Source organism: Atta cephalotes, assembly GCF_000143395.1.
Source record: "Atta cephalotes unplaced genomic scaffold scaffold00001, whole genome shotgun sequence".
In the NCBI taxonomy this organism is placed as follows: Eukaryota; Metazoa; Arthropoda; class Insecta; order Hymenoptera; family Formicidae; genus Atta; species Atta cephalotes.
The window spans coordinates 13,227,621-13,239,618 of record NW_012130065.1 but is presented as its reverse complement, the minus strand read 5'-3'; the positions used below and the strand labels follow the sequence as shown (position 1 = coordinate 13,239,618).

The 11,998-nt window shown below is 32.2% G+C and overlaps 1 protein-coding gene across 1 annotated transcript in view; it reads left to right on the top strand.

Annotated features, from left to right (window-relative positions):
- Positions 1-11,998, top strand: part of LOC105618847 — a 130,243-nt gene that overhangs the window by 19,397 nt on the left and 98,848 nt on the right. The window contains exon 3 of the mRNA XM_012200384.1: positions 5,142-5,280. Within this exon, the coding sequence (XP_012055774.1) occupies positions 5,142-5,280 (139 nt within the window). The remainder of the gene's footprint in view (positions 1-5,141; positions 5,281-11,998) is intronic.

The window sequence follows — 11,998 nt, the reverse complement described above, 5'->3', positions numbered from 1 at the left end:
GAGAGAGAGAGAGATCAACGCTGTGCCGAGCAGAGAAGTGAATCAAGCCGTGGCGAGGTGAGGCGAGTCGAGCCTGTAGACGATGGGCAGATTCAGTAGAAGGGCACACAGCCGAGGAGAGATGCTTTTAGTTTATTACCTCGAGAAAATTACGCCGGCAAGTCCCCATCGGCCTCGTTATTTCCCTTTTTTATTTTTATATTTTTTTCCTTGCTTTTCTTACGACCTACAGTGCCAGAAGACGCGAGTCATCGCGACGCCGCGACGCTCGCGCGCGTAGCTTGAAATCCGCTACTTTCCCAGCATGCACGACGTAAGCTCCACCGCACATTTTGAGATATTACATCTTATGCTCATAACGCCGAGGCAAGTGCGTATGTACACGCTGCGCTTTTATCCGAGAAGATTTTATCTGAGAGGGCGATACATTTTTTTATGCTTCCTTGGAGGGAAAGAGAAACGCGCGCGCGCGAGCAAGGATTTACATTAAGAAAAAAAGCCATACCTCTAACCACTTCAAACATGAGAATTTCTGTTTATTAAAGAAATGCCTGAATCTTTCACGAGAGCTACTTTCGTAAACGATCCAGGAACTTTGAATATTTCTCATCATTAAATAAAGCACCACTAGTTTATGACCGACAATTTTTGTTGAATGCGTTCATACGCAACAGTTTAACAACTTGGAATTAAAAGAACCAATAAATATCAACGTCATCTTGTAGAAATGTTTCTTCCTCTCAATTCTCACGACCGTAATGCATTCCTTCCACAACGGTTTACGAGCGTAATCTATCCTGTCGTGTCATCGGGACGCGCATTATGCAACTTTGAAACTTTTGCGCGCGTCTCTCTAAACGTGAAGCAGGAAGTTCGCCGAGTGGAATTTAAACAACGACTTATGCTTGTTCGTGCAAACATACTTTTAAAAAAACATCTGTAAAAGATGGTAATTATACGAGCTTCTAGTGGCTATTTTCTATCTCCAAATTATAAAATCTGTTAAAAATTAATGATTTATGTAATGAAGCAATAAATTGATCAAAGAGTCTCCTATCTCCTGAACATAGCGAACGGACTGAAATTCCTAATCCACTTTAATTAGCCATCACTGCTAGTTCGGATCGTCGATCGTGGAGACTGTCTGTCACTACCAACGGCAATTTTCTTCGGCGTCTGAGATCACGTGGATTATCAGAATATCAGAAAATCGACGAGGCGACCGCCGCGCCGGAGATGCCGTTAATGTAGCCGGAAATTACGAAAGAGACGGTACTTTTATCAGACGTACAGCAGCGAATCAGGTGCGACACCGCTCCGCGCGATCGTTTCAACGATGATATTGAAAGCAACCGATAAAATCCACTTTCCTCCACGCAAAAAATATTTCGAGTCAACCTCAATGGAAAAACTTAAAATTGCGATACAAATATCGAATATATAGCTGCCAAACGTTTTCGATCAATGAATAATTTTATTATATTGCTCAGATAAAGAATCTTTATAAATAAAAATCTATATATATCTTTATAAATAAAAATATTTTAAATACTAGACCAAGTACTAGACTATATTAAAGTACTTGTATACGAGTATAGTCTAGTACTTGGTCTAGTATTTAAAATATTTTTAAACTAAGTTCTTAAATTGAGGAAGAGTACAAAAATTTCATTAATTTATAATATAAACTAAAAAATAGATTAAATATTCATTTTATAGATAATAACGATTGAAAAATTATATATTAGGCAGAAACTTTGACAACCATTGTATACATATTAAAAAAAGAATATGGTTACCTACCAAATGTTAAGTGAAATAATAATCCAATCAAATATTCGGTTAATATAACTAAAAATAAATTTACTTTCCTATAAATTTAGTAAATATTACAAATGGTCGTTTATATTATTATGTATAGTAATAATATTTTTATTTTATATTAGTATAAATATATATTAGTATCTATTATATTAGTATCTATTAGTATCTATTACTTCATTTATACTAAATATTAAAAAAAGTAAAATTATTTTATCAATAATTGGTTATATTATTATGTTTGGTAATGCTTACTAAATATTAAAGGAACTAATAGTAAATTTAATTGGACGCACTCAGTGCGCATTAAAATCGTCGTACACAAAATAACATAAAGATATGTTTATACATGAACATAGAAATCAATTAAATACTGAAATACTCATACATTTTATTGTATTATTAGAGAAAATATAATATGTATTTTACAATTCAAAATATTGCATTTCACTTTTATACTCAAATTAAATCATTGTACAACGGCTTTAATATGCATCAGTACGCATAGTGCTTCCAATCGAATTCGCCATAAAATTATTTTTTATTGTAATCGAACATTTTTTTATTATATTAATTAAACATTTCACTCAATATTTGGTAGCCAGACTCTCTCCAGTGCACTCATGCATGTACACAGAATTGAAAAATATATCAGTATAATGATCCCTTAATTGTTAATTTCTATCATCCAAAAACATATTTATAATTAAATTAATTGATTTATAATTCGGTTGAAATTGAGAGAATTCGATTTTAGTTAGATAATTTAATCTTCAATTATTTTAATCAAATTTAGATAACGTTATTATTATATCGTGATCAAATTCGAGCTCGCCACAATGGTTCTAAAGGAAAATTTTAGAATTAAAAATTAATTAGATTTTCAGTGCACACCGTGGAATTAAATATTCATAATCCAATAAATGGATCGATGTCGAATGATCGATGCGACGTCGCAAATCGGCAGCGAGATATTGGCATATCATAGTGCACGACATTTCCAATATTGATCGAGTTAGTATTCGACAATCGATATGAACGTTCGATTTCCTAGACATTGAATGACGGGACAGGAAAGGGGGCTCTCTGCGTCGTCGCGTTCGTCTAGTCGCATATCGCGAAGAGCTAATTGGACTACAGATGTACCTAATCGAACTTAATGCGAGAGCAACCGAGACTGTGTCTCGGGCTCCGGTAACGGGCCATGAATTATCGATAAGCCGCAAACGTTCCCACGCCTTTCACCCCACTATGGCTATCAATGAAGTTGCACGTGGAGAACGGTCGTTGCAGTGTCCGTGAAGACAACGCCATGCTGGTCACCATTCCGATTGCAGGGACACGACTCTTCGAACACTGGCTTACGTGACAGATAGAAACACGCGGTAGTCTAATTAACCCTATCAACAACTAGCTGCAAAATGCATTACTGTTTGAACAATGGTCGCAGGCAGCCATGTAACATCGTATGCCCGCAGGTTTTGAGAAATGGAAAAATGTAAGCACTTTGATTCATTTGATTTCTTTAAATTGAATGATTTCACTTTTTAATAACATTCCAATAAATTTGGCTATAAAAACTGCATCTAATATTCTAATAGATATGAATTTTATTTCTGAACTATTGTAATATTTCTAAAGATAAATTTATGTGTGCCATTTGTTCTCAAATCTATTTTCTCCTTTGATAACGAAATTTATAAGTAAATTGGGATCCAATAGTCTCCCTTTTATCGCTTGTTGTTTTATCGCTGATAGTTACGCAGGATTTAAAAAGAAGCTTATTAGAGGCCTCCCTGTTGTTTTACATTATATGTGGATAATTGGGGGATGATTCTCGTCGTTTCAACATATATATATATTTTTTGTTATTATTTAAACTCTGTACATCTAAGATTATAATTCATAATGGAGGTGAAAAATAACAGGATTTTCCAAAAATTATTAACTTAATCCAAAATTTGATTGTTATCAAAAATCAATTTTTGCGGGGAGATATCTGAATTATTTGTCTCGGCATCCACTTTTGCAAAAAGGAGATTAGAATATGAATAATATATGAATAATAGGATCTTTTTCCTCTCAAATCTGAAGTTTTATAAAAAAATTTTTTGTAATTATTAAAATTTTATAGAATAATGATTATCTAGTGGACTTTAATTTCAATACCATGTTTTAAAGATTAAAATCCCTAATAAAAAAACAATATTATCAAAATTAATGATAAATTGGTCTCAGATACTAATAAATTTCTCATGTTTACAATTTGTAAATACAATTTTGTAAATACAATTTGGAATAAATGTAAAAGAATTATTAATAATACCCAAATATTTCCTTTTATAGCATGAATAAACTCTGCCGTTTGATTAAAGTCCAAAAAGGATTTACTATCAAACAATTCACGAAAAATGTCGTCTACAAAATTTCATATAAAGACTGTGATCTTATGTAGATCAAATGATCGGCAGTTAAGAACACGAGTATCAGAGTACATAATTATATTGGGAGGAAAATCTCTATCCCTTCGATAATAATTAACCAGATAATAACAGAGGATTGCGAACATGAATTTGATTAGACAGGAGTTAAGATTTTGAAGCTAATACAAAACTACTATTAGGAATTTGCTACTAATCAGAAATTTGTCTCAAATTATTTAGCTATTATGCGCAATATTACACTTAACCTCTTTTTATGTCGTAACTCATGCTTCATGGTTGTCCCTCGCAGAAATACAAGATTATGTAATAATATAATATGTATTTTTTTTTGTTCTGTAGATGACTCGAAAGCTAATACGAATACGTACGAATACATGTTATACTCATGTTATACTTCTGAATCTAAGATGAGCGAAAATATTTTTAAATAACAATTTTGCATACCGCGCTAACTTCCATATCCCATCTTGTACGTTTCTTAAATTTATTAAAACTTGAAAGTTCTATATAATTTTAATTATCTTATTTAGTGGCTGAATTAAATAACTGTAATTAGATATATAATTTATGAATTTAACAATGTACAAACTTTACATCGAACTTTTGAAGATGCGTACGTCTCAGTGACTACTGTAACATTCTCAAGATTCGAAAAATTGGATTCCATTATCTTCGGAAATTCCATTACTTCGCCCAATACAATTAAACGTTGATTGTCTCGGATGTAATGTCGGGCGGACGCAAAGTACACGTACACATTGCGTAAGTAAAGCCCTAACTCGGAGTCCAGATCCGTCGTTACACGACAACATCACGTCCCGAAACAAAATTCCTCCATTAGCAAAGCAAATACCTCGCTATTCTTTCTGTCCATAGACGAAAGCGAATAGCGAGCAGCGATGGTTAAGATTGAAGAACCTTGCCCTGGAGAGCTCCGGTCAATACAAATGCGAAGTTTCCACTGAGGCGCCGTCTTTTGCCACTACTTATCAAACAGCCAATCTAACGGTGATTTGTAAGTATGCATTTCTTTCATAACCCTTTGTGGATCGCGTGTCTGAAATCACATCTCCTTTCATTTTATAAATTACTTTATTCGAATCTAAGGTGAAAAATACAAAATTCAAAATGTTGAATTCAATATGACGGCTATAATTAAAAAAAAAGTTTGATTAACATGAAACTCGGTTTTAAGAAGTTTTTAATTAAAAAATAACATTAAATTTCCAGTTTCGTTTTATTTGAATCTAAGCATTTAGTACTAATTTCAAACTGACTTTCAAACTCTGATTATGAATTCTGACGTTGGATTCTCCTTCATAAAGATTACTATTCTTTTGAAATTCGATATTTTTAGATTACTTAAACTCAGAAACACCAAAAATCTAAAACCGAGTTTTACTAATCAAATTATTTTTTTTAATTTGTATTTTAATTAGTATTTTAGAATCTTAAGATTAAAATAGAATTCAATCTTGAAAATCTTTAAAAGATCTTTCATTACATTAAATCCTCCTTCCTGAATTATTATTCTTTTAAAATTCAATATTTTCATTTGTTATTATTTGATATCGCTGAGGATGACTCGAATTGAGCCAAACGTTTTTTAGTTTTTAGTTATGTAAGATTTATAATTAAAATATATGTTTATAAGCTAATCGCACCAATTACTGTGTATTAAGACTCTTAATTACTCGTTTTATATAATTTATTATTTGTTTAATATCTCAAGAGCTCAACGTTAATTATTCGCTTTTTCAATATTTTCAAGCTACACATTCAAACTCAGAAATATCAAAAACCTTCTAAAATCGATAATAAAATTATTCTTTTGAAATTTAAATTTTATAATTCTGAGACCAAAATCGAATTTAGCAATCCTGAAAATTTTTAGAAAGCAAGATCTTCCATAAGTTACTTTATTAGAAAACTCTGATCCTCAATGGATTAATTGCATCAATGTAATATACTGTGTATACAAAAAAATTTACGTTTTTTCAATATAAGAAATATTCCAATCGCTATCAACTAAAAGTAATGTAACATCAACGTTATAATTTCGCTCTCAAAATAGAAATGTAAACACATGATTGAAGTTACATAATCGTTGTATTGTTGAGTGCAAAATTATAACATAGCTGTTACGTCACTTTTAATTGGTGTAGACTAGGGCGGAATTAATTTAGATGAAAAAGAATTTTGATGGATTTTGTGATTTGCAAACACGTGGCTCGGCGCTAAGTATGGAGACACTGCCGTGCTTTCTTTACATGAATCGGCGAGTTGTAAATGTCATACTTGAGGCAGTTTTATTAGTGTTCCTGTAATAAGAGTTAGGACAAACTTGATAAAAATATGGTCGACCTATTAATTTCCAACTTTTCAGCAACTATTAAAATCTGTAGATTAATGTCCACTATAAATTGCACTATATAATGTCATCATCAATCGATATTTATCATAAAATACATTAAAACTTTTGCACTCGCAATAAATCAATTTCTGTCAGACTTTATTCAACTAAATGCACATAATTAATAAATATAAATTAATGTAATTTTAGTTTCTTTCTACATTTACATTATTTACTCCTCAGGCCATATGAAATTTTGCATCTTTTACCAGCCTAGATCTTTGAACTTCAATGTAGATTTTTATATTATTTCAAACTATATAAATATAATATTTGAAAAAATCTTGCATACTTGTGAACATTTTAATAAGTTTTTATTATCATAGCAATCGGATATTTTATTTTTACAGGTTTAAATTACAAAATTTACAATCATTATATCGACTATGCTTTTAAAATGTAACTTGGCCGGTGGAGGATTAAATATATCCATTATAAAAAATTACGTGAATCTTGTAAATTAATTAAAAATAGCTTACGAAGTTACTATTAATGGATTTAATCCTGTTCTATCTAATTCTTTTACTATAAATTGGTAATCACGCGGTAATATTCTCCAGTTATAAATATAAAATCCTATACCTGGCATCTCATTAATTTACTATTTGCCAATAGAGATTCCCGCTGCCTGTTTGAGTTACTGCCAACAATATATGCCATTATGGAATATTTATGTATACCTGCCCGCGATAAACTATTTTGCCCGCATGTGTGGTGTGCTGTTTTATTGTAAAATAGTTGTCCACCGGTTTTGCGCCGCCGACCGTTCCACACATCCTCGCGCCATTAATTCGTGTCTTGAATGCTCTCCCATCCAAATATACTTTTTAATTATATACGCATTCGGCCATTCATTGCTCTATGCATATAATGATATTAAACAACAATGTTCCATTACAATATTTTTCGATATTTTGTAATATCTATCAATGCTGTATTATCACAATATTCGCTAAAAACGTGGGATTTATTTTGTTCAATAAAAACTTGCTCACAGTGTTTATTATACAATTCTTTTGTTTGCGACAAAAAAATATAGTCTGCGGATTACATTAAATATTATTTATATATTTTCGAAGCAATTCGCAACATAATACGTATCCCTGTTATTATTTAATACGCAATGATTTATAGAAGATTAAAAAAAAATAAGGAGATTATTTCGTTTTTGTTATATATTATTTATTACATTTATAAATAATTAAAATAAAAATTCGATGCAATTTATTCAAAAAATATACCACTAATGCATGCATCTTTCGTACGATTTTAATAATTTTGACATTAATAGGCAATTAAGTGATAAAAGCCGTGCATGCCCAGCCGGATATTTTACGATAACGCACTTACACTGATTTCATTCGTGTTTCCACTGCTCCCAGCCGCCATTAAATCTGTATGTTTCAATTAACCATTTAATTATGTGCATTATAATTCATACGCGAATCACGTAAAATACGCGGCCGTCTGCGTGCTTATCAAGTTTTCCTCTCGCTAAAACGGCATCGGGTGACACTAATTTGCCCGATTCAGCAACTCAAATAAAATTCACCAAATAAATCGGCACGATGCTCGATTTTATCGAGGTCACGGAAGGGAAACGGCATTATCGCCGGTGGCCGTTATCGCACTGCCGAGAATCGATCAACGCCGAAATTTATCTTCGCCAAACTTCCGCCACCTCCGTTCGCGGTTCGCGAGATCGATTAAATGGTCGCGCCATACGAACGCGTCTCTTTTTCTTTTTCCACAACAGTGAAAGCCGGTTTCAGCACGACAGGTGCCGATGAATAGGCTCCCTCGAAAAAATAACGCGTCCGCAATTCTAGCTATCGCTCGCGGCTTTCGATTCTTGACCGGGCCACGTAAATCACCCGCGAGTGACGAGACATGTCCAGGATAAAGCACTGTATACCTATCGAGCAGACGAAACTGCCATATCATAGATTGGACGGTGAGGTTGTAAATCTGCAAAACAGTGAATGTCCGGGGACGACTTCGGAAATAACTTTGTTCTTCATTTAAACATTGAGTTTCGATATCTCGATGCCGCTTTTGCATTAATTTTAATCTTTAATTTTTATCTTTTATAGAGATATTCTTTTATACTATAATAGCAATAAGAATTATATTACACGAAAAGAATCGTTTTATTGAAGCATCTGAAAAAGCTAAGTACAGATCTGAAAATAATTTTATTGGCCTATCAAAATAATTGTTTTCGAAATAAAGAAATAATAAAATTAACGACAAATATCTCGACTAACTGTCCCAAAATTTACATTGATCCAATTCGCCCTGTGATGAATTTATTCAGTCTACCTTAAGACATTCAAGCACGATAAGCAATACTGTAAGAGATTTTGACATTTTAACAGTTGAACATCCTACATAATTATTTTGATACACAGAAAAAATGATTTTGCTGAAGTACCTAAAAATTTAGCTAGATCTGAAAATAATTTTGTTGGACCATCACAATAATTACGTAGGAAACTCGAGCATGATAAATAATACTAGAAAAACTTTCGACATTCTAACAATCAATTTGAACACTCTACATAATTACTTTGATGGTCCAACAAAATTAATTTTAGGTCTGTATTCAGCTAAATTTTCAGATACTTTAGCAAAGTTTTTTCGATTCAAAAATTCAATTAAGTTATCTACAACTCAAATTAATAAAAATAATAATAATAATATAATATATAGATAACGTGCAAAAAATATTTGTTTTGATTGAAGAAGATTTTGATTTTAAAAAAGCCTTATTTGTAGAAAAAAACATTAATTAACAATTTATTAATAATAAATATATTCTGCAACGTATTATTTATTTAGAACGTGGATTCTGATCGTAAATTATATCATAAAAAACACAATCTAGAAAATAACTGAATAATTTTATTCAGATTCCATTCTGAATAATTCTGAATAGTTCTATAATACGTACTTAGAACGTACTTATTTTTAATAAATTGCTAATTAATGTTTATTTTTTAAATAAGACATTTTTTGTTAAAAAACCTTCTCTGTATGAATATTTTTTGTATTCGCTGTATACCGTACATTATGCATTTTTTCCCTCAAGTTGAGTTGTAAGCAACTCATTAAATTTCTGCATGGAAAGAATAATTTTGCTGAAGTATCTAAAAATTTAGATTATCTATAAGACCATGTCTTAATATAAACAAAATAGCTTCGCAAAAATAACCGTGTGTTTGTGAAACTTAAAAATTAAATTTCTCGACTGTATAAATATTTTTTGTATGTTCAAATATTACAATTTTTTATTTTTGCTTATTTTATTAAGATAATATATTTTAATTATTAATTTTTAGATAAAATATTTTTGAAAAAATACAATCTTTTACTCTTTGTTAATAAATTGCCAATTATATAACATTTACTTTCTAAAAATAAGATTTTTTTTTTTAAAGATAGAATATCTCTCCTGTGTGAAAATTTGTTGCACTCATAGTTATATGAATTATTATTTGTAGTTTTAGAAAAGGGAAATACTCATATGTCATTTGATCTATTTGATAGACGTATAGTGTTTAAACTGAGAGAACGAGACGGAAAAGAATGAGAGAGGAAAAAGAGGAAACGGAAACTAGCTAGAGAGAGGAAAAAGAGGAACGTATAACTGCGAAGAGAACGGGCTGTCCTGTCGATTAGGCGAAATTTGTTTCTGTCCGTGGCGAAGGTGCCACAGGAACTGTTTGTCCCCTTCTTTCCCGGCCGAAAAAAATTTACATCGTTTATCATGATGTATCATCAAAAAAAAACCATATTCGTATCTGTCCCGTCGAATATTTTCGCGAGTGCGAGCCTATCTCCGTTTTCGATTCGCTCGAGTCCGAATTTGCTGGCGCAAATATCGAGGTGTTACGATCGGTGCCGATTCAATGCAGATTTTGCATATCCCATGAATGCATTTGATTGTTTTCTCACGAGCATCAACGTTGTTTCACGTCATACTCGAAGTGAAATTGATCGAGCCGTCTATCGGCGACGTCTGAATGGAATGAAATAAAATCTTTTTTATGTAAGGCTCGTTTTTGTTTAAGCACGTGATGTGTATCGAGCTGTGTCATTTTTTTTTTTTTGAAACAACTACATCGCGTTACGATGGAAATGGTTACACACGAACATGGCCTATAACGAGAAAAGAGTTTTCGTAAACACGATGGCGGTCCGTCAACACGATCGATACGGGCGGAAAATTACGGAATCGCGACGTTTGCATAAAGTAATTGAAACGGCGCGAGTCTGCCGACTGCTTCCGAAATACAATGAAAAAATTCGAGGGAACGCCTTCGGAACGTTTTTCGCGTACCATTCCGCGTCGGATTAGTTTTGCGACGAATGAAAGACACGTAATTTGTAAATGGTCTTTTGTGTCGGCGCGATGCTTAAAAAAAAGCAACGTACGCAGCGAAAATAGTATTCGGAGATGAATTTCGCGAATATTGCACGCGAAGTCTTGCGGGGGAAAATACAGAGAATTAGGGCGCCAATTGTTTCTTCGCGCAGGAAAATTATTTTTTTATTAATTCTGAAAAATGCGAAGTGCATCGTCACACGACCATTAATGGGTATTTCATGCTATTGTTAATACTGAGTACTTGGCAGAATTATTAAAGAGGAAGTCAAGTGCATGCTTTATCTCACCGACAATTTGTGAATAAGAATTTAATATCGCGTATGCGAAAGCGTTTGCCTTGGTAAATTTTTACTAAGGCAAACGAGCATAATTTATGCAGTTGCGAAAAAGCGCGACTCTCGTATAGCTCGCTTTATACCCTTTGGGGCCGCTGATATTTCTCATAATGAAGAGTACATATAACCGTACGTGCGTATTTGAACAACATATGAAAAGGGAGCATCCAGAAAAAATGTATGAAATGGTTGCAAAATATATCCTCGTGAACACGAACAGCTTAATGAAGCGTCTTTCTGTCTAGTTTACTAGCTATTCTCCACATTTCTATATAAAAAGTCATCTGAATGGAAACACATTACGAGCAAATGCTTTTTTCAGTGCATTGTTAAATATGAACAACAAGCAGCTACTTTGCACTTTGTTGCTACAACAGTTATTAATTAATTATATGAACGGATTTTTTAGACATAACACATATCAACCTGGAAATAATTACCTAATTTTTTTATAAATCATTTAAAATGTGTCTTTCAATTGAAATCACTATTATTACACTATATAAAAAATAAAATGTTAATTTTAACTTAAAAACATTTAGTGAACTTTCTGAGACATACAAAAATGTTAAAATTAACACAAAATGCTAATTTT